The sequence below is a fragment of the Schistocerca cancellata genome, chromosome 3 (assembly GCF_023864275.1).
Source record: "Schistocerca cancellata isolate TAMUIC-IGC-003103 chromosome 3, iqSchCanc2.1, whole genome shotgun sequence".
NCBI classification, from domain to species: Eukaryota; Metazoa; Arthropoda; class Insecta; order Orthoptera; family Acrididae; genus Schistocerca; species Schistocerca cancellata.
In genome coordinates, this window is record NC_064628.1 from 380,949,575 (window position 1) to 380,973,999 (window position 24,425).

General features: G+C 44.3%; 1 protein-coding gene across 1 annotated transcript in view; it reads right to left on the bottom strand.

Moving 5' to 3' along the window:
- Positions 1–1,568, bottom strand: part of LOC126175080 (alanine--glyoxylate aminotransferase 2, mitochondrial-like) — a 149,652-nt gene extending 148,084 nt beyond the window's left edge. Inside the window, exon 1 of the mRNA XM_049921609.1 lies at positions 1,479–1,568. Within this exon, the coding sequence (XP_049777566.1) occupies positions 1,479–1,497 (19 nt within the window). The 5' untranslated portion in view covers positions 1,498–1,568. The remainder of the gene's footprint in view (positions 1–1,478) is intronic.
- Between the last annotated feature and the right edge of the window lie 22,857 nt (positions 1,569–24,425).

Below are 24,425 nucleotides of genomic sequence, written 5' to 3' on the forward strand. Positions count from 1 at the left end.
TTTCGGCAGAGATGCCTCAGATCGCAATTTATCCTACTTTACAGAGCAGACATGCCTCCGAACCCCACGTTCTCATGAAGAGTTGTTGACGTCCAACCATTTAGCGCCTAGTTGCAAATTTCACTTGAGATGCTTACTACAATAGTATGTGAACATTCGACTAGCTTCGTCATTTTCGAGATACTTGTTCACAGGCTCTGCGAAATAATAATCTGCCCTTGTCAAAGTTGCGTATCCCAATGGATTTCCTCATTTGCAGCCCATATCTTCGCTAAGGTGACCCCCCCCCCCCACCCCCCGTCTGTGTCTGCTCCGCTTACATACTTTTGCTATTGCGTCACGTGCCCGCAACGCCATCAGGCGCCATCCAATGTTGCGGTGGGCAGTGGTAATAATGTTTTGGCTGATCAGTGTATTTCTTAAATTTCACTTTATCCTACTTTACAGAGCAGACATGCCTCCGAACCCCACGTTCTCATGAAGAGTTGTTGACGTCCAACCATTTAGCGCCTAGTTGCAAATTTCACTTGAGATGCTTACTACAATAGTATGTGAACATTCGACTAGCTTCGTCATTTTCGAGATACTTGTTCACAGGCTCTGCGAAATAATAATCTGCCCTTGTCAAAGTTGCGTATCCCAATGGATTTCCTCATTTGCAGCCCATATCTTCGCTAAGGTGACCCCCCCCCCCACCCCCCGTCTGTGTCTGCTCCGCTTACATACTTTTGCTATTGCGTCACGTGCCCGCAACGCCATCAGGCGCCATCCAATGTTGCGGTGGGCAGTGGTAATAATGTTTTGGCTGATCAGTGTATTTCTTAAATTTCACTGCTTTGAATTTATTTTTTAGAACAGCTCAATACTTTAACACACACAGACACACACGATTCTGAATTGTGAACGTGATAGTAGCTTATTGGAACAATCAGCATCAGAATGGAGATCCCAAAAATTACCTTCTGGTTAGCAGGTCGACATAGAAAATTTGTAGTCATACTTTTAGAGTAGGAATAACAGTTGCACACAGTTAGCACATCGCTTACGGCAAATGTTGTGGTGAAGTTGATACGAGTGTCTGAGGACCCGCATGTTTAGATATCCAACTACAAATTACAAAAATAATAGGTCTGCAAAGCAATACTGTTAATCGACAACGCTGCTCAAAGCATGAAAGCATGCTTGCATATGATGTGGTGAAGATTTGTTTGATAATAAGATCGTTACAATAATGAATGGTTAATGATGGAATTGCTAACTCGAACTTTCTTTTTACGGCCTGATAGTTAACTGCACAGTGGATACGGGTGGGAGATGCTATAGTAGTCTTTAAGAAAGCAACGACTGACTGAAATCTTCAGATGCTAGTTTCAATTATATGCTACTTTCTTGTGCTTTTGCTACTTTGGCAATTATTACTTAATTATGCATGCTATTACAAATGAAAGCAGTCAAAGAAGGTTATATTAGTAGCCAACCTGCAGTTATCCGGTTCATCTTCGCATACCGCTAACTCACTGGAACAGAACCTCTACGACTTCAACAAGGGCTATACCATAAACACAAACACTTACCTGCGCTTCCGAGGTCGCCTACTAGTGTGACGTCAAATGTGGCGTCGCACGTTATGAATTGCAAATGAGACTGCCCCAAGGTGATTCTGCTGACCCAAGTCCACTGTGATTCGGTAGTCTCACTGTAACAAACAGCCAGCTTCGGTCGCGTTTAGGTAGTAAGGGGTCGGTAATGCAGTGATAATAATAATTATCAGATCTTTAATAGTAACCTCGGTCTTTTTGCATGTGATGTACTTATCTACAACGAAGGGCTATCTGAAAAAATGCTGCAGAAATATCCAATCAGATCTTATAAGTCTTCAAAATTTTGTAAAGATTGGCTACTTGCTTTAAATGTACAGAAATGTAAAGTTGTACACATCACAAGCAGCACAAAGGTAGTGTCTTATAAATACAATATCAATAAGTCACATTTGGAATCATTTAACTCATACAGATATCAAGGTGTAACAATATGTGTGGAAATGAAGTGTATTGATCACATGTAATCAATTGTAGGTAAAGCAAGTGGTAGTCCTCGGTTCATTGGAAGCATCCTGGAAAAATGTAATCAGTCTACAAAGGAGAGTTAGCTCCTATGTTAACAATAACCTATCTTAGACACCTCGAAAAAAAAACAGTGTCCAGTAGTTGGAAGAAAGTTCAGTTCACAGTCGTATACAACAAGGGTAGCAGAAGTGATCCATGGGACTTCCGACCAATGTCCTTGATATCCATGTGTTGTAGACTCTTAAAACAAATTCTGAGCTCGAACACAAGGAGGTACCCCGAACAGAACGACCGCCTTGCCAACCAACAAACATTTCGAAAACATCGCTCTTGTGAAAATCAACTTGCACTTTTCTCACATGACATCCTGAAAGCTTTGGATGAAGGCAGTCAGATACATGTAGTATTCCTTGATTTATGAAAAGCATTTGACTCAGTAGCACATGCACGCTTATTATCAAAAGTTTTTGGTAGGGAAGACCAGCATGTTATCTTGGATGGAGAGTCATCAGATGTAGAAGTAACATCAAATGTGGCTCAGGGAAGTGTGTTGGGACCCTTGCTATTCATATTATATAAAGGAGCGATCAAAAAGTTTCCGTTCACAGGCCAACTAATCCCTTGTCTGCACGTCGGTACGTGTATGCCTGCATGGGAATCGCGCTTCGCTGTACGTACACTGCAGCAACGCTGTCAAACGTAAACTATTGCGGACAATATTAGTAGTAACCTCAGACTTTTTACAGATGATGCAGTTATCTGTGCTGAAGTACTGTCTGGAAGAAACTGCACAAGTATTCAGTGAGGTCTTGATAATATTTCTAACTGGTTCAAAGACTGACAACTTGCTTTAATTGTTCAGAAATGTAAAATTATGCACTTCACTAAACGAGGAAACGTAGTATCCTATGACTATAATATCAGTCACGTTTAGAATTGGTAAACTCATACAAATACCTGGGTGCAACAGTTTGTAGGGACATGAAGTGGAATGATCAGATAGCCTCAGTCGTGGGCAAAACAGGTGGCAGGCTTCCGTTTATTGATGGGTTCTAGGGAAATGTAATGATTCTACAAATGAGATTGTGTACATGTCACTCGTGCGACTCAACTTAGTGTACCAAATACAACTAACAGAGGATATCGAACAAATGAATGGTTACATATTTGTTTAGCTCATGAGAGAGCATCACCGAAAAGCAGGAAAACCCGAACTGGCTGCCGTTTAAAGGTAGACGCTAATTAACCAACGAAAACCTACCTACAACATTTGAAGAACCGGTACCATCTGAAGAATCTTGGAATATACTTCAACTCCCTACGTATCGCTCTCGTATGGACCGAAAATAAAAACTTTGGGTAATTGCAGCGGACACTGAAACATCTAAGCAGCCAGACTTTCCACGATCCGTACGAGAATGGAACGAGACGAAGCCCTGACATTTGGCGCAACACTAAGTACCGTCTGCCATGCACTTCACAGTGTTTCGCAGAGTTTGTATGTAGATTTAGATGTTGTTGTTCAGCTCTTCAGTCCGAAGACTGGTTTGACGAAGCTCTCCGTGCTACTCTATCCTGTGCAAGTCTCTTCATCTCTGAATAGCCATTGCAACCTACATCCTTTTCAACCTGCTTACTGTATTCATCTCTTGGCCTCCCTCTACAATTTTTACACCCCACGCTTCCCTCCAATAGCCGGCCGAAGTGGCCGTGCGGCTCTAGGCGCTGCAGTCTGGAACCGCGAGACCGCTACGGCCGCAGGTTCGAATCCTGCCTCGGGCATGGATGTGTGTGATGTCCTTAGGTTAGTTAGGTTTAACTAGTTCTAAGTTCTAGGGGACTAATGACCTCAGAAGTTGAGTCTCATAGTGCTCAGAGCCATTTGAACCAAGCTTCCCTCCAGTACTAAATTTGTGATCCTTGATGCCTCAGAATGTGTCCCACCAACCAATCCCTCCTTTTAGTCAAGTTACTGACAGTTGTGTGGTAATTTGTCATTTCTGCATCGCTGGCGCGATAAGAAGTTCATGTCCAAGTTTGCAGTTGTACAACATCACATAAGGTCGGCAGGAGTGAATAATGTTTTACGGAAGACCAGCGTGGTCATTGTCAAAGAAAGGACACGACATACAAGGTACGCAGTGGATACTAATGCACGCAGTTTGCACAGGATGTAAGAAAAATGTGCGGGACAAATTGCAGGACACATTCCTCACACGTAGACCAAGAAATTATGTTATATGAACATGGCTCTGGAAACACTTTGGCCGGCCGTTGTGGCCGAGCTGTTCTAGGCGCTTCAGTCTGGAACCACGCGACCGCTACGGTCGCAGACTCGGATCCTGCCTTGGGCATGGATGTGTGTGATGTCCTTAGGTTAGTTAGGTTTAAGTAATTTTAAGTTCTAGGGGACTGATGATCTCAGATGTTAAGTCCCATAGTGCTCTTAGCCGTGTGAACCATTTGAAACGCTTTGTTTCCTTGCCACAACTCATTTATTATGGGAAACATACTCGAGCAGAACGCATCATCGTACCACATGCAACTATTTCTCACAAGAGATGGTCAATATGCCCTCCGTGGGCATTGATACAGGCATCAACCCACCGTCGTGGTAAATCTCGGACGCGCTGATGTGTCCCTGGAGTATTGCGATGGTTTCCCAGTCTTCCATAATATGGGCACGGGGACTCTGAACGTCGTGTACTGGGGTTCCATACACAAGAGCGTTCGAATGCCCGCACAAATAAAAATCCAGTGGGTTTAGGTCCGGAGAGCTCGGAGACCAGGTAATTCGTCCATCTCTACCTATCCATCTGTTACCGAATCTGTTATTTGAAAGCCGATGGACATTAACGCTAAAATGAAGAGGTGTTCCATCGTGCATGAAGTATGCGTTTTATTGCACAGTTAAAGGCACATCTGCGAACAGATCGGGTAGAACATTCTCTGCTACATTATGATAACTTTGTCCGTTGAGCCTGGGTGGAAGAAAGCGAGGCCTACCAAACAGTCACCAACAATGCCGGCCAAGACATTGATAGAAAATCTTTGTTGATGACTCGCTTCAACATTTGCGTGAGAATTGGCGTCTGCCCACACATGCCGAGTATGAAAATTTGTGCGCTTCCCATGATTAATGAGTTCGAGAAAATGAGATGTAACACGGAAACAAAGCGTTTACAGGCACATGTTCATACAGTATAATTTCTAGGACGACGTGTAAGGAGTGTGTGCTGCAATTTGTGCCGTACGTTTTTGTTACACCCTGTATAATTGTCGTCTCTTTTTATCTGCAGTCCTTTCATCTCTCGACTGGGAGAGAGTCAGTATGTCGACGGCAACTCATCAAAGAGTTCACCATAGCAATACAAAGACGAAACGGACAAAGAGATTTGAGGAACTTGCAACCACGCAAAGATTGTTGTCACCGCGTGGAAGGCACGCACTGTCATCAACCTGCCGGACAAGAACGTGGACGGATTCTTGTCAGCCCTTCATAAAGGATTGAATTTCGGTCTTGCGCCACACGCTGCACCTATCGCGGACTTCATTAGTGGAGTGCAACAGTGGGTGTGGCATCTCTCAAAAGAGGACGCCGACGACGTAAGACTTAACCAACAGTCGCATTTTAGCCTCAGCCAAGCCGCCCAAAACAATAGAGCAGAGGGAGACGGGGGGGGGGGGGGCTCTGTGCATTGTACAAAGATGATCTCGTAGTACTTCCTGCTGACAAGGAAAGTGCCATGGTTGTTCCTAATACTACTGAATATCTCACCAAAGTGGCTTCGTTGTTAGAAGATAGCAGGTACGAATGTCTAAAATGGGTCCCATACGAATGCCTAAAACGGGACACAACTTTGTCATATAGCAGAAAAACGGTGGAGCTACTGAAGAATTCTGGTCTACCACAGGATGTTATCAAAAATCTTAAAGCACAAGCTCCTAGACCTCCTAGGCTGTACGGATTACCTAAAGTTCACAAGGAAGGTATTCCACTGAGGCCAATTGTTAGCGCCATTCGTTCTACCTACAGGCTGGCCAAATATTTAACTTAGTTGATGACTCTGATAGCTGGCTGCTGTAAGCATCACGTCGAAAACTCTCAGACGTTTATTGAGAAAATTAAACAGACTAGAGATGGCCCAAACGATATTTTAGTCAGCCTTGAAGTGGTCTCACTATTTACAAAAGTTCCTGTGGAAGACCCACTGAAATTGATGGCGGAGCATTTTCCTCCTTAAACGATTAAGTTGTTTTGACATTTTACGACGGCCGCCTATGGCGGTAAATTGAACGAAATGACGAACGGAATGGCTATTGTCTATTAGAATAGATATTGTCTCCAGCAAGGACCAACTTTTTTATGGAACATTTTGAGAAACGTACATTAAATTTGGCTCCCCTTCGTCCATCTTCATTATATCGCTATGCTAACAACATGTCTATGTTCTGGCCACAAGTCGTAGAAGCTCTTGAGCATTTACAGGAACACATGAATAGCATGCACCCAAACAGTTCACTGTCGAGAGAGAGAAAGAGGGAAGGCTGTCTTTTTAGATGCTTTGCTATAACGAAAGACGGATGTACGTCTCGGCCATTCAGTGTACCGCAAGCCGACGCACACTGATTTATATTTTAGCGGCTAGAGGTTTCACCAGCCAGTCCAGAAGAGTGCAGCTTTAAACACACTGGTAAACAGAGCAAAAACTGTTTATGACGTGGCCCACTTGGATTCCAAAATCATTCGTCTGAAGTATGTGTTCCGAAAGAACGGCTATAGGTCACATGATATCAAGTCAGCGTATTCCAAGAAAAGAAACGTGAAAATGGACAGTCACGAAATGAGCCAGCGATAGCATTTCTTCCCTTCTGCGGCGATACTCCCAGCAAAATAGGCAGAGTCCCGAGAAGACGAGGTATCAGTTCTATTTTCCGACCTCCTAAGAAGATAACACAGATATCACGCCCTGTTAAGGACAGTCTCAGCCTCAGGATTCCTGGTATTTGCAACATCCTTTGTGAGAACGGAAACAATTACACTGGTCAGTCCTTCCGCACCGTTTCCGACAGCTGTGCAGAACATCAACGGCATATTAACAATCGTGAGTTGAAGAAATCCGCAGTTACAAAGCACAGCCTCACAGACATAAAATACTGTTTGACAAAACAAAAGTTTTGTTCTAGGCTCCCACATACTCATCATCATTTAAGACTGATTATGCCTTTCAGCGTTCAGTCTGGAGCATAGTCCCCCTTATAAAATTCCTCCATCATCCCCTATTCAGTGCTAACGTTGGTGCCCCTTCTGATGTTAAGCCTGTTACTTCAAAATCATTCTTAACCGAATCCAGGTACCTTCTCCTTGGTCTACCCCGACTCATCCTACCCTCTACTGCTGAACCCATGAGTCTCTTGGGTAACCTTGCTTCTCCCATGCGTGTAACATGACCCCACCATCTAAGCCTGTTCGCCCTGACTGCTACATCTATAGAGTTCATTCCCAGTTTTTCTTTGATTTCCTCATTGTGGACACCCTCCTGCCATTGTTCCCATCTTCTAGTACCTACAATCATCCTAGCTACTTTCATATCCGCAACCTCAACCTTATTGATAAGGTAACCTGAATCCACCCAGCTTTCGCTACCATACAATAAAGTTGGTCGAAAGATTGAACGGTGCACAGATAACTTAGTCTTGGTACTGACTTCCTTCTTGCAGAAGAGAGTAGATCGTAGCTGAGCGCTCACTGCATTAGCTTTGCTACACCTCGCTTCCAGTTCTTTCACTATGTTGCCGTCTCTTCCCACTAACATTACTTGGGTTTTGGAGATGCTAATCTTCATACCATACATACTGGGGCCGGCCGGGTGGCCGAGCGGTTAAAGGCGCTACAGTCTGGAACCGCACGATCGCTACGGTCGCAGGTTCGAATCCTGCCTCGGGCATGGATGTGTGTGATGTCCTTAGGTTAGTTAGGTTTAAGTAGTTCTAAGTTCTAGGGGACTTATGACCACAGCAGTTGAGTCCCATAGTGCTCAGAGCCATTTTTACATACTGGGATTCTATAAATGAAGAGCTTGTAGAAATAAGAATATGTGAGAAAACCTTCAACCTTGACGGCGAATATACACTCCTGGAAATGGAAAAAAGAACACATTGACACCGGTGTGTCAGACCAACCATACTTGCTCCGGACACTGCGAGAGGGCTGTACAAGCAATGATCACACGCACGGCACAGCGGACACACCAGGAACCGCGGTGTTGGCCGTCGAATGGCGCTAGCTGCGCAGCATTTGTGCACCGCCGCCGTCAGTGTCAGCCAATTTGCCGTGGCATACGGAGCTCCATCGCAGTCTTTAACACTGGTAGCATGCCGCGACAGCGTGGACGTGAACCGTATGTGCAGTTGACGGACTTTGAGCGAGGGCGTATAGTGGGCATGCGGGAGGCCGGGTGGACGTACCGCCGAATTGCTCAACACGTGGGGCGTGAGGTCTCCACAGTACATCGATGTTGTCGCCAGTGGTCGGCGGAAGGTGCACGTGCCCGTCGACCTGGGACCGGACCGCAGCGACGCACGGATGCACGCCAAGACCGTAGGATCCTACGCAGTGCCGTAGGGGACCGCACCGCCACTTCCCAGCAAATTAGGGACACTGTTGCTCCTGGGGTATCGGCGAGGACCATTCGCAACCGTCTCCATGAAGCTGGGCTACGGTCCCGCACACCGTTAGGCCGTCTTCCGCTCACGCCCCAACATCGTGCAGCCCGCCTCCAGTGGTGTCGCGACAGGCGTGAATGGAGGGACGAATGGAGACGTGTCGTCTTCAGCGATGAGAGTCGCTTCTGCCTTGGTGCCAATGATGGTCGTATGCGTGTTTGGCGCCGTGCAGGTGAGCGCCACAATCAGGACTGCATACGACCGAGGCACACAGGGCCAACACCCGGCATCATGGTGTGGGGAGCGATCTCCTACACTGGCCGTACACTACTGGTGATCGTCGAGGGGACACTGAATAGTGCACGGTACATCCAAACCGTCATCGAACCCATCGTTCTACCATTCCTAGACCGGCAAGGGAACTTGCTGTTCCAACAGGACAATGCACGTCCGCATGTATCCCGTGCCACCCAACGTGCTCTAGAAGGTGTAAGTCAACTACCCTGGCCAGCAAGATCTCCGGATCTGTCCCCCATTGAGCATGTTTGGGACTGGATGAAGCGTCGTCTCACGCGGTCTGCACGTCCAGCACGAACGCTGGTCCAACTGAGGCGCCAGGTGGAAATGGCATGGCAAGCCGTTCCACAGGACTACATCCAGCATCTCTACGATCGTCTCCATGGGAGAATAGCAGCCTGCATTGCTGCGAAAGGTGGATATACACTGTACTAGTGCCGACATTGTGCATGATCTGTTGCCTGTGTCTATGTGCCTGTGGTTCTGTCAGTGTGATCATGTGATGTATCTGACCCCAGGAATGTGTCAATAAAGTTTCCCCTTCCTGGGACAATGAATTCACGGTGTTCTTATTTCAATTTCCAGGAGTGTAATCTTAGCGGTGCATGGAAGCGAGCTCCACATACAGGGGATGTTTACGCTATGTTGGGAGTGGTGGCGCCACCAGCGCAGACGTTGACACCATCTGCGTCAGCATAACATATCTATCGACCAATCAGAAGCCTTCTTTGAGCTGGATTATATACGGCCAACACAGCAGCAATTTTGACAGTCAGTTGCTCCAGTAGAAATCGTAAAAAGCTCGAGGTTTTACCCTGAATTGACGCTGCAAAAAGTCCAAGAATGTTTTATACAACAGTGCCGTCGAGAAAGACTTCGTTCTCAAACTACGCCACAAATTTGTATTCTCTCAAATTTTATTCAGCACCTCCTGAATGGCTACGTGATCAACTCACATAACAATAAGTTTCAGCATTCTTCTGTAGCACTGATTTTCAAAAGTTTCTATTCTCTTCTTGACTGAACTGTTTATCGTCCACGTTTCACTTCCATACGAGGCTACACTCCAGAGAAGTACCTTCAGAGGAGACTTCCCTAACACTCAGATCTAAATTCGAAGTTAATGTGTATGTCTTCTAAGGAAACGCTTTTGTTCCCATTGCCAACCTACATTTTATATTCTCTCTACTGCAGAGATCATCAGTTATTTTACTGTCCAAATAGCAGAACTCTGCTGCGTTTAGTGTCTCGTTTCCTAACCTAATTCCCTCAACAAACCTGATTTCATTCGACTACATTCCACTACCCTTCTTTTGGTTTTGTGATGTTCATCGCATATTCTCCTTTCAAGACACTGTCCATTCTGTTCAACTGCTTTTCCAAGTTCTTTGCTGTCTCTGACACAATTAAGTCATCGGCAAACCACAAAGGTTTCATTTCTTCTCTCCGAACTTTAGTTCCTCTCCAAATTTTTTTATTGGTTTCAAAAATAGTTCAAATGGCTCTGAGCACTATGGGACTTAACTTCTAAGGTCATCAGTCCCCTAGAACTTAGAACTACTTAAACCTAACTAACCTAAGGACATGACACACATCCATGCCCGAGGCAGGATTCGAACCTGCGACCGTAGCGGTCACGCGGTTCCAAACTGAAGCTCTTAGAACCGCACGGCCACACCGGCCGGCTTATTGGTTTCCTTTACTGCTTGCTCAATGTACAGATTAAATAACATCAGGGTAGGCTACAACCTTGTCTCTCTCCCTTCTCAGTCACTACTTCTCTTTTATGTCACACGACTCTGATAACTGCCGTCTGGTTTCTGTACAAGTTGTATATAATCTTCGCTCCCTCTGTTTTACCACTGCTACTTTCAGAATTTCAACCTTCAAATGTATTCCACTCCACATTGTCAAAAGCTCTTTCCGTAAACAAAAGCTATAAACGTAGGTTTGCCTTCCATATACCACTGAAAATAAATTGATGCTGGCATCATCAAAGGTTGTATGACTTATTACAACACTGTCCCACTTAGATCTGTGCACCTCTGCTGGAGGAATAAAGAGATGAATTGATCATTGCTGATATTATGCCACATCATTATACAGGGTGAGAAGTATTTAAACCGACAAACTCTGGGAGGTTGTAGGGGGCATCAAAACAAATATTTTTCCCTAATGTCATTTTTTCCTATGAGGAGTATTTAAACCGGTGGAGGAAGATTTATCTGGCGGCAGACTAATTAAACAAACAAACACTTTTCCATTTCTTTATGACCAAGAGACAACACATTAACACAACCCAATTTCAATTACAGTAGATTTTCAAAAATGCCTCCATTGACACGTAAACAAAGGTTACACCGTATCATATTCTGTCTGACACGGGCAAAAACCCCAGGAGTATCCTGAATTGTTCCTGCTGCTGCTACTATCCGGGCAACCAGATCCTCTTCTGATGCAACAGGAGTTGCCTGAACAAGGTTGCGCATCTCTCCCCACACAAAAAGTCCAGAGGGGACATATTTGGGGATCGAGCAGGCCATGATACAGGACCACCTCTGCCAATCCACGTTTCTGGGAACCATCGGTCCAGGAATCGACGCACACGACTGAAATGTGCCGGCGCCCCGTCATGTTGGAACCACGTGTGTTGTCTTGTAGGGAGCGGAACGTCTTCCAGCAACTTCCTCAAATTGCAGCGTTCTTGCCGTGCGACGGCGTCCCTGTCCAAGTAACCTGCTAAATGACCCGGTCTCACGCAGACGTTGGTACACAGCAGCAGAGGTCGGATGATGCGAGATGCGGCGATTAGTATATTGTTGTTGATAAACCCGCTGTACAGCTCGTCCGTTGTGGTGCGCTACGTAGTACGCACCAACCATATCAGTGTACTCACGCCAGGTGTATCGATCCATTAGTAAACAGAGACAATGCACTACTACACTGGTGGACACCAGTTGCCTACAACTGAAGAGCGTAATACGCCCTCTGACAACTGAAGATCGTAATACGGCCTCTAACAACTGACGAGCGTAATATGACCTCCACTGGTTTAAATACTCCTCATAGGAAAAAATGATATTAGGGAAAAATATTTGTTTTGATGCCCCCTACAACCTCCCAGAGTTTGTCGGTTTAAATACTTTTCACCCTGTATGTTGTATAACCTAGCTAGACGCATCGGAACAATAACTGATGAAGTGGATGACTGTTGCTCAGCTTTCAAATACATGGCACAGAGAAGAAGAGGTCGTGATACGCAAGTCAAGTCTACAATATGATGCAATGGCTGAGGATAACTGAGTTTTTTGTCGGTTGTACTTGTAAAGAAAATTCCATTGGCTTTCTAGCACAATTTTCCTAAGATTTCTACAAGAAGCTTCGGAGTGGAAGGTGAAATGACTACGATAGTAAGGAATATCAGAGACGCAGAATTAACAATAATTTCCTAAACTCCTCTGTAAATGGTTTGTGTAGGGCTGCCTGAATAGAGCGGGAAGGAAGTTCAGGTGTTTACGACCTTTGGCCAACGAGGACACACGATTCAGGGAGACCACTGGTATGTATACAGCAAGTGGCGTGTGGCGCCAGAGGATATTGATTTAATTATGGCCACCGAACTAAGCGCGGAATCAGAAGGGACCGCATTTTCAGCGTTTTTCAGTTGCGTGTTGTTAACCTAGACTAATTTTTCACGCAAAACTGAAGAAGGTCGCTGTTATGGACGGGGCACGTGGCATGTGGCTGTGTGAACATTTAATTTAACCGTGACCCTCCGAAATTAGCGCGAAATCTACAGATAGTGCATTTTTTTTCCTAGTTTAATTTCATTTTTCCCGCAATCTGTTCTTAATCTGGGTTACCAATGTTTTGTTGTTGTATTCTTCTGTCAAAAAACTGGTTTGATGAAGCTGGCAATGCTTGCATATCCTGTGCGTGCTTCTTCACCTTTGCGTAACTACTGCGACCTACAATCATTTGAATCTCCGATCTGACATTTCCTTGATGCCTCAGGATGTGTCCTATCAACTGATTCCTTCTTTTAGTAAAATTGTGCCTTAAATTCCTTTTTTCTCCAGTTAGTTTCAGTACCTCCTCATTTGTTGTCCGATATACCCATCTTATCTGTAGCATTCTTCTCCAGCGTCATATTTCAAAAGCTTTCACTCTCTTCTTTTCTGAACTGCCTTTCTTCCAGGTCCTCTTTCGCATAAAACCTCACTATCGACAAATATCTTCGGAAAAGACTTCCTAACTCTTAAATTGATATTTGATGTTAACGAGTTCCTCTTTTCCAAACGTACTTTTCTTGTCATTGACAGTCTGCATTTTATATCCACCCTACTTCAGCCACCATCATTTATTTTACTTCCTAAACGACAAATCTTATCTACTACTTTTACTTCCTCATTTTCTAATTAATGGCCTCGGCATCCACTGATTTAATTCAATGACACTGCATTAACCTTGTTTTACATTTTTTGTTGCCCAACTTATATCCCTTTTTCCAACTCGGACAGAATTACAATGTCATCTGCAAATCTTAAAGTTTCTATTTCTTCTATATGAACTTTAATTTCCTTTCCAAATTCGTCCTTTGTTTCCTCTACAGCGTGCTCAGTTTACAGGTGAAACAACATCAGGATAAGTTACAACCCTCTCTCACTCCGCTTTCAACTTTCCTGTACACGCTGTAAATAACCTTACTCTCTTTGTATTTTATCCCTGCTGCCTTCAGAATTTCAAAGAGAGCAGTCCAGTCAACACTGTAAAAGCTTTATGTAAATCTACAAATGCTATAAAAAGTAGGTTTGTCTTTCTTCAGTCCGTCTTCTAGGATGAATCGTGAGGTCGGTAATGTCTGGCATAGTCCCACATTCCCCCGAAACCCAAACTGATCCTTCCTGAGGTTAGCTTCTACCTGCTTGTCCATTCTCCTGTAAATTTTGCAATCCTGACGTATTAAACTAATGGTTCAGTAGTGTTCACCGCTATCAGCCCCTAGTTTCCAGAATGAAATTTTCACCCTGCAACGGAGAGTGCGCTGATATGAAACTTCCCGGCAGATTAAAGCTGTGTGCCAGACAGAGACTCGAATTTGGGACCTTTGCCTTTCGCGGGCAAGGGCTCTACCATCTGGCGGAATTAAAGCTGTGAAAACGGGTCGTGAGTCGTGCGTGGGTAGCTCAGATAATAGAGCAGTTGCCTGTGAAAGGCAAAGGCCCAGAGTTCGAGTCTCGGTCCGGCACACGGAACTTTTATATCAGCGCACACTCCGCTTCAGGGTGAAAATTTCGTTCCGGGATATCCCCTAGGCTGTGGCTAAGCCACGTCTCCGCAATATCCTTTGTTCCAGGAGTGCTAGTTCTGCAAGGTCTGCAGGAAATCTTCTGTGAAATTTGGAAGGTAGAAGACGAGGTACTGATGGAATCAAAGCTGTGAGGACGGGTCGTGAGTCGTGCTTGGGTAGCTCAGACGGTACAGGACTTGCGCCTGAAAGTCAAGGTGCCGAGTTTGAGACTCGGTCCGACACAGTTTTAATCTGCCAGGGAGTTTCAACCCCAACTTTCTTGAGAACTGAGATTGTAATATTCTTCCTGAAGTCTGGAGGTATTTCGCAAGTCTCGTACATCATACACAGCAGATGGAATAGCTATGTCTCAGTTGGCCCTCCCAATAATCACAACAGTAGCTAAGATTATAAATCTGAATTAATTCTGTCACTAATAACGGTAGTAGACCTTGACATTTTTTCAGTCAAATGTGGGGTATGGCGCTGATATGTTTCCGGAAGCCCATGCAGGGAGCGAAGACCTCCCGTGAATATTCCATCGCAGGAGACATAATGTCAGGCGTCTGCCGCTGGCTTACCCTGGGTAGCGGTGCCCCAGCCACGACCTAGAGAAGAGGAAAGGCAGGAATTACCCTCTCCTCCTTGCTCTGCTGCCCTACTCCTCGGTCTTAACACTTACAGTGGCACGTGTGTGAACCGTTCTGGGACAGGCTGCCCATTCTGTTGCGACCTCTACATTTTTGTTCATCCCAGTACTCACTCCTGTAAGGAAAGTGCTTCTGTCATGGCTCTGAAGGGTCACACATGCCCTGCGTGTACAAGCGTGATGTGAGTCGGCAGTTGTAATTTAACATTAATGGCTGAAGTCATCTCAGTGACCTTATAAGACCCTTGGTATCGCATATGGAATTTCTTGGTTTTACACTTTTTTGTGGTATTACGCTGTATCATACCTTTTTGCCACCCTAGGTAGTAATAGACAACCGACTTGATCCAGCAACCGACTGGCAGCCAATTGCTTTTTTTTTTAGTTCAGCAGGTTTTTTTTCAGTCAGATGAAACAATCAGACGACGATATTCTCTCTCGCCACGTCATCTAAGTGAATCTTTTTGACTCACTGTAGGGATTTGAGTGGTCTCTCTCAACGTGAGACAACTGACTGACACAAGTCTTTGACAGTTCCATCAATTTTATGAATGTTCTTGCTCAGACTCTGGGTTTGTGTGTTTTCACTCACAGGAATGATCGAGCAGTCTGCTCGCATGGAGTACTTATACTCGCGTGCAAATCTCTCTCGCCTGAGCGGACACTTCCCCTCTGCCTCGCCTCGCCTCAATGTCTGAATGGAAAGAGCGGAAAGGTGACGGGGGGGGGGGGGGGGGGGGAGGATTGTGAAAGCACGACTGTGGCGTGCGGTTTTGTTGCAGTTTTCATATTTCTCAACAACATAGATCACAAACAATACAAATTTTTAGTATCATTTGATTATCCTTCTCGTGCTGAAGACATTATAAAATTTACACACTGGAGCGCTAAATAAACTGGTATAGTCGTGCGTATTCAAATACGGAAACATGTAAACAGGCAACATACGGCGCTGCGGTCGGCAGCGTCTATATAAGACAATAAGTGTCTGGCGCAGTTGTCAGGTCGGTTACTGCTGCTACAGTGCCAGATTATCAAGATTCAAGTGAGTGTGAACGTGGTGTTCTAGTCGGCGCACGAGCGATGGGGCACAGCATCTCCGAGGTAGCGATGAAGCGGGGATTTTCCAGTACGACCATTTTACGAGTGTACCATGATCATCAGGAATCCGGTAAAACATCAAATCTCCGACATCGCTGTGGCCTGAAATAGGTCTTGCAAGAACGAGACCAACGACGACTGAAGAGAATCGTTCAGCGTGACAGAAGTGCAACCCTTCCGTAAATTGCTTCAGATTTCAATGCTGGGACATCAGTAAGTGTCAGTGTGCGAACCATTCAGCGAAACATCATTGAGATGGGCTTTCGGAGACGAAGGCCCACTCGTGTACTCCTGACGACTGCAGTACACAAAGTTTTATGCCTCGCCTGGACCCGTCAACACCGACGTTGGACTGTTGATGACTGGAAACTTGTTGCCTGGTCGGATGAGTCTCGTTTCAAATTGCATCTATTGGAGACAACCTCATGAAACCATAAACCCTCCATGTCAGCAGGAGACTGTTCAGGCTGGTGGAGGCTCTGTAATGGCGTGGGGCGTGAGCAGCTGGAGTGACATGGGATCCCTGATACTTCTAAATACGACTCTGACAGGTGACAAGTACGTAGTAAGAATACTGTGTGACCACCTCCAATACTGTGTGACCACCTCCAACCATTCATGTCCATTGTGCATTCCAACTGACCAAGGCGATTACAGCGGGACAGTGCGACATCCCACAAATTCAAAATTGCTAGAGAGTGGTTCCAGGTTATCTGCTCTGAGTTTAAATAATTCCGTCGGCCACAAAACTCCCGATACATGAACATTATTGAGCATGTGTGGGATGCCTTGCAACGTGCTTTACAGAAGAGATCTCCACCCCTTTGTGCTCTTACGGATTTATGGACAGCCCTGCAGGATTCATGGTGTCAATTCCCTCCAGCAGTACTTCAGACGTTAGTCGAGTCCATACCACGTCGTGTTGCGGCACTTCTGGGTGTTCGCGGGGGCCCTACACGATGTTAGGCAAGTGTACCAGATTCTTTGGCTCTTCAGTGTATCCGGTGCAAACTGTCGACATATAGACAGACGCAGATAGTTTCACAGATTATCGTCACCCAGGTTGCCATGTATTCGTGACTTATTTAGTTTCATAGTCGAAAAAAAGCCTTTCATGCACATATAATGATTCAGACATTGATATCACGTCTGCAATCTCATTATAGAGCTGTGGAAAATCTTTGGAATGAAAACAGCTCAGATCTCCTGGACAGTTTTAACGTAAAATAATTTGTCTTTTAAATGGAATTACATAGCAGATCGGCCAGTTCCATTTGCAGATGCGTACGGAAGCGTCCAACTCAAATGGCAAGTGGTCTCGAAAACAGCTCAAAAACAGATGTAAGATTGGCAATGTCTTCAAACATTTAAAAAGCTGTTCTTGTAATTCTTTCAGTGGCACAATGGATTGTTCGAAATTCGCGTTTCCTTCGCCTCCAGTGAGCTTAAGGAAATGGATGGTGTTTCTTGTCAGAAGTTGTCCCTTCCACCACGTGGTTTTGTTTTTGAATGCATCCACGTTCGCCATGAAATCAGAAATAAGATGCTGCTTTCCTTGCAATTTCTTCGTCAGGGCAGTCTGTAGTCAACTCAATTTAAAATGAAAGATCTGCAGTTCATTCTGGACCTTCTGATATTCGTTCTTGCTTTCCTTTTTCCTACAGAAATTCGACAATAGTGGGTCTTAAATCGGAAACTCGTCCCAGGCACATACTTTGACTTCATTCTCTGCAGAACTCTATAACGTCTCCATACTCTTCATTCAGATACATCAAAAACTGTTACAACTGATGATGTAATAATGTGTGCGACTTCAGAAAATTTAATATTTCCAGCACCAAATCCATCACAAATTTCCTGCCTGCATATTTCACACAAAATTTTTGTCAATTTACAGAACAATGAATCCTTTACATATCGTCTCTCGAACAGAGTAATTTTTAGCTCTTCCATCGTAAATTACCTATTTAAATTCTTCTGCATGATTGAGTAATGCTGTTTCATACCAAATTTGCGGTATCTGTCCGTTACGTGACTACATATTGAGAGTTCTCATCCTTGTCCTCTGTGATTCCCACTTATTTTTAAAAGATTGCGACAATAGATTGCTAGACTGACTCTTTTTTGGGCTGTAGACCTGTAATCTTGCTTTATATCGTGGACAAATAACGAAGGATAAATGGCGTTTACACCATAATTCTGCTGTACTGAAGGAAGTCATGCTGACGAAAATAAGCCACACCAAATGGTGGAAGAAAGTGGCTCTGTGAGATACTACCAACGTAGCACGCTTAAAAATTTGCTTTCACCACTTCCTTTCCCCTACGTACTCGAGCAGACTGTATGCGCGTATTTGCATCCCTCCAGAGAGCTTGTATAGGCCTACGTTTCCAGAGGTATGTAATTTCATTTGTTTTAGAAAACTCGTGTTCAGTTATGGTTTGACAGTTGTGGTATTTTTTCCGTCATTCCGACAGAATGATCGTTGATGAATGTATCGCACATGAACTGAAGCTCCAAATCTGGCAGATGACACTCCCCTCGTTTTAGTTTCGCTATTGTAGTGATCAGATATACACTTTGTCACTCCAGTGAGTCGTCAAGCATATTTATTTTTCGCCTGCAGCTAGAACCATTCGCAATGGCGCGCGGAAAGTGTGCCTTTGTGTGAATCACAATTTTTGTGTTGCAGAGTAATTTCATAACTTTATTCACTGTATTTTATCTACGTGTCAACAACGTAAATTTAGTCGTGCTCTTAATATGTCAGTCTATCCCCTTACAGACAGGCAAAACTCGTGGAAGAATTTACACTATCCACCCAGTCTTACAAAGTCACTCACGAAGTCTCTAGCGCTGTATGTACTGTACTGCAACTTAGCGTAGGATTGAAAATAATTATGTTCTATAACGCAGCAGTTGAAAGAAAGTGCTAAATTAAAAATCAATTCTGTGTTGGCGATGTTTAACATTTTCTTCTACAAGTCGTCGAAAAACTTTGAAAACCTTTGTCTATTTAGCTATATGCTACATGCTGCCTCAGGCTATTTGTCCAGCGTCATTTATTACATAATCATTTTTTGTTTTTTTATTTTACATGTCTAGTTCTGTAGGACGAAACAGAGGAGTAAATCTCCACGGTCATAGAATGTGTCAGTACATGAACCTACAACAGAAAAGTAATAACAGATAAAATAAAATGTTTATGAATACCAAAAAGATAACAAACTATAAGTTTATGTAAATGTAATCAACAATATATCACAGGAACTAGCTTAATTTTCCAAGGAACTCCTCGACAGAATACAAGACGTGAGCTGTAAGGAAACTCATCAGTTCAGATTTGAAAGTGCGTGGATTACTGCTAAGATTTTTGAATTCGTGTGGTACCTTATTGAAAATGAATGCAGCAAAATACTGCACACCTTTTTGCACGGTGTCAAGGGCGTGCGATCTAACTGCAGATTGGATTTCTGCAGAGTATTATACCTAAGTGAAAGCTGCTAATTCTTGGAAATAAGCTGATATTGTCAACAAGAAACGACAGTAAAGAACGTTTTATATATATATATACTGAGAGGCCAATGTATTAATACCCACACTAATAAACAGGGGTCGACATGAGGTTCGCGAACTTACAGCACTTATTGCCCGAACCGCCCGTTTCTGAGCCAAAAATACCCTTTGAGAATGGGGAGAGGTGTCCCAAAATATAACACCATACGACATAAGCAAAGTAGACTACTTTTCGTGTCAAACTATCACCTACTTCAAACATTATTCTAATGCACACATAAAAAAAGTTTTGCATCACTTCAATTCTGAGAGTTCCGGAACCTGTACAGAAAATTTGAATAGAGATCAACACAAATATAATTTCCGCCCTTTTTACTGCTGATGAAAATTGCATGTTGTACCACCATACAGTGAGACCTTCAAGGGTGGTCCAGACTGCTGTATACAGAGGTACCTCTAATACCCAGTAGCATTACTCTTGCACTGATGCATGCCTGTACTCGTCTTGGCACACTATCCACAAGTTCATCAGGGCACCGTTGGTCCAGATTGTTCCACTCCTCCATGGCGATTCGGCGTAGATCCCTCAGAGTGGTTGGTGGGTCACATCGTCCATAACAGCCCTTTCCAATCTATCCCAGGCATGTTCAATAGGGTTGATATCTGGAGAACACGTTGGCCACTCTAGTCGGGCGATGTCGTTACCCTGAAGTAAGTCATTGACAAGATATGCATGATGGGGGCGCGAATTGTCGTCCATAATGACGAATGCCTCGTCAATATGCTGCCGATATGGTTGCACTATCAGTTGGAGGATGGCATTCATGTAACATGGAGCCGTTACGATGCCTTCCATGACCACCAGCGGCGTATGTTGGCCCCACATAATGGCAGTATTGGGACAACTTGCGTTCTACGCGAAGTACCGTTATCCAAGATGGCGACGATGATGTCATCCAAGATGGCGGCAATGACGTCATCCAAGATGGCGGATTTTGGCGAGAAGTACGAATTTTGGCGGGAAAGTGCCACACTCCCCTTCCCCAGAAAAATGGAGCGAAGTTCAAATTCCAAGAGAATAATGCACCTCACCCCGGTTATATCTACTAAGCAAAGAAAATCGCGGGAACATAGGTCACTTGGGCTACCTCCATTAACCTAAGTCACCAGACCCCCACTTCTTCCTATGAACTGCTGCCAAGTTTGAATTTTGGCAGTAAACAAAAGTAAAGTCGTGTATCTCTATTAAGCTAAGAAAATGGAGTGACAGAAAGGACACTTGTACTAACCTCAGTCGCCTGACCGCCACCTCCTCCTAAGGATTCATGGGAAAAAAGGACTTTTCTTTATTATTTAAACAATTTCATGCAGGTGTGTTCACCACTGAGTCCAGAGCGCAACTGCCTTAGTACACATCGCTACCAGCAGAGGGCACTCTCATGATGTCAGGTGATGACGCAAGTACGGTAATCCAAGACGGTGGCACCCAGTGTGTTCACCACGAGATTGGGACTCCAACTGACTTACTACATATCGTCGCCGCCAGAGGGCGCTACCGTGTCGTCAGGTGATAATGCAAGTACCGTTATTCAAGATGGCTGCATGCGTTTTGTTAGCAATGTGGCCTAGTACAAATTGCAAGCACCAGAGGGCGCTACCGTGACATCAGCTGATGACGCAAGTACCGTTATTCAAGATGGCTGCATACATTTTGTTCGCCATGTGCTCTAGGACACAGCCTCTGCACGATCCCATTACGTAATCCAAGATCGTCGCTCGCAGTACATCAAACGCACGTCACCCCTGTACTCAAGCAGTGAGAGAGAGAGAGAGAGAAATGCTGTAATGGTTTCTCTCTCACGCGTGTATAACGGAGTGTGCCGCGCGTGTAGGGCCTGCAGGCGTCACAGATAGTCTTCTGGAAGTGTGCTAGCGAATGTAACTGAACACATGTGACTCCCATATCGCGCATCTGACGTATCAATTACCTAAGTACTTAATTCCAATTCAATTTTAATGATATTCCATACATGAATGTACTATTTGGATATTCAATTATCAAATTTTCCCACTAGGAGCGCAGTGTTCATTTATGACATAGGACCCCCCCACACCTAGAATGCTGCCCTCCTATTGGCTACTGCATTAGTCACGTGATTCTACGTCATAGAACCCCAGATGATGGTCTGGAGGGCGAAAATGGAGCGAAAATGAGTCAGTCTGCTCTCGGTTGCTGTATAGAGTAAGGAAGGACTGCACTCTAATTATTTTGAAACAATTTATTTACGGATGGAGTATATTTATTACACTGACACAAAACACATGCATCTTGCAGCCACGCCCATTTCTGCAGCTTCACGCATCTGATTGTTCCATTTTAAGTCGGAATTGAGCAGAAGTCGGAGAAAGACACATCCACCACCTTCTGCAACCCGTGTAGAAACAGAACGATCTGCGTTACTGCAACAGCAGCATGTTTTGACCATCGATGGAAATGCACACACTGTGGTACGTCTCCAACCTAGATACAGACACTACAGATCCGCGTCCATTCAAATCTATCACCCCAGCATGCTATCATCGTTATTCTCTACCCCCAAACGGAGAAAAATTACGAACTATAAAAGCTCATTGGATACAGAACTCACCTAGGCGCCATTGCTCGCAGGAAGATGCAAAGCTGCGGTGTGGTCCAACACGGAGAAAGAGATTTCACAATGCTTCCCCAGAATAGCCCAGCGTGCAGCCCTCAAAGCATTCCTAACGGTATACACTGTCCCTCACCAAATTTACACCTCAAACTGCTGCTACTACTGCCAGTGTGGCACGATCCTATTAAATATACAGGCACTGCAGAGTCCACTTTAAAGTTCGATCACCTATACTCTAAGCAAATGATCATATCCCACAGACTATAATAAGTCGCAACAGACGTTCCCTCTGGTCCTGTTTAGTTGTTTCGAACACTGTTTTCTAACACACTTTTGTACAATGCCAAACATTTCCTTTTTCGTGCCATGACTTCGAGACCTGTGTCAAGTTCTAAACTGACATTAAGAAGTTCTGATCCACGGCCTTTCGCAGGAAACTAGACGCTGCACGGTGTAAATCATTTTCTTACAGCGGATAGCATAATATGCAACACATCAGCTGATTTTAAATAAAATATAGTTACAACATAAGCAAACTGGAAGAGGTTTATGGCGTTGGCATAGGTTTCCAAACTACAGTCCGAAGTTGATTCACGAGTTCTACATTTAAACTCCTCTCTCACACTGACAGAATAGCTGATAGCTCTGCGTTCCCTTTCGACTGATTCCTCGTATTGCACTCATGTACGTGATCACTGTTTCGCTGCTAGCAACCCCCAGAAGTTGTCACCCATAAACAAAACTCATTCCCCAACTCAAACAAGCGTTGTCAGTCAGTCATAATGTGGTAACCAACAGCGCACCAATGAACAGATGGGGTGGGAAAGACACCACTGATGTACTGTAATAATAAGCAACACAGTTGATAGCGCGAAGAATTTTAGCAATTTTACAGTAGCTCCTACACGGCCAATGATGTGACAGCATGTCTCCCCTAGTTTCAATATCATAGCAAAACCACCCCTTCTCTACTTTGAGAGTATCATTGCGAATGCAAATAGATGGCTGCTCAGTACGTCCATTCAGCGTTTATTCTCAACCACACAAATCATCAAAGTATACCAGACAGCACTCTACATATTTCTAACACCTCGAGCATAGTGCCTAATTTACGATCTCTCTCTCTGCGTATGAGAGTCACAGAGCATTCGCGCTGTCTTAGGGTAAAATTAGAGAGTGAAAGACCCTCCTCACACTGCCATTGACCAACCCGCCCTGCAGCACCGTTACCGAATTAATCTACATCCGATCAGAAGAACACCGCTACACTCCCTATCCAAGTGCACGAGATTGCTCGAGATGCAAGCATGTCGAGGACCTAAGCACTCCTTATTGATGTATAGTAACAGATTTCAAAGTGCCATAATGCAATATCAGACATTTAAGAAGAACAAGAAAAGATTAATTTTTATATGCGATGGAGCTCCAGATGGATGGAGTTCGACGCATTTTTACGTAAATGAACCAAGCTACAAACTCTAAAGTATTGTTCTAGAGTCTAGGATCGGTAGCTGGAAAGTATTGGTAAGAGAGAGAGAACATAAACACAGGCGCTCCTAAGGCTACAACGTTCTGCACTTAAAACGGGCCTATAATATGAGATCGCATGCGTCTCCGACCTTCAGAAGTGTGGAATGTAGTGCTGTTAATATTCCGTGTGAGAAATAAACTTCAAGAGCATGACATATATCCTTCTTCCCCGTTTCTCTACGATAAACTATGTTATCGAATCGTAAAACGAAAAACAAAATACTTCTGTAAAACACTTGCTCTGCATTATACAACCACAATATAGCTTTCGAGAGACGTATAGTGTCCACTGTTCACATCCGATCATGGTTCAGAAATTATACGATGCCTGCATGAGGTCTATATAAAATGATCGTTAGTAGTGGGGGATACATCCTACAAGGAAACATATAAATGCATAGCAGCAGCGTCCGACATGTGAAAATTACAAGTCACTCCGTCACTAACTCTGTAAGCAGCACATCAGTCAGGCAAATGTGTACACGGGGATTGCAGTGCCTCACAAAGTCCTATCGCTAACTTAGTTATGACACTGAAGTCTCGACTTTACACCCAAGTTGCATCACATAAATCAAAGTTCGTTTGGAGGAATGTATCAAGTTTCACCACACATGATATAAGAGTCCTCTGATGACCGACAGGTTTACCATTAATGATCG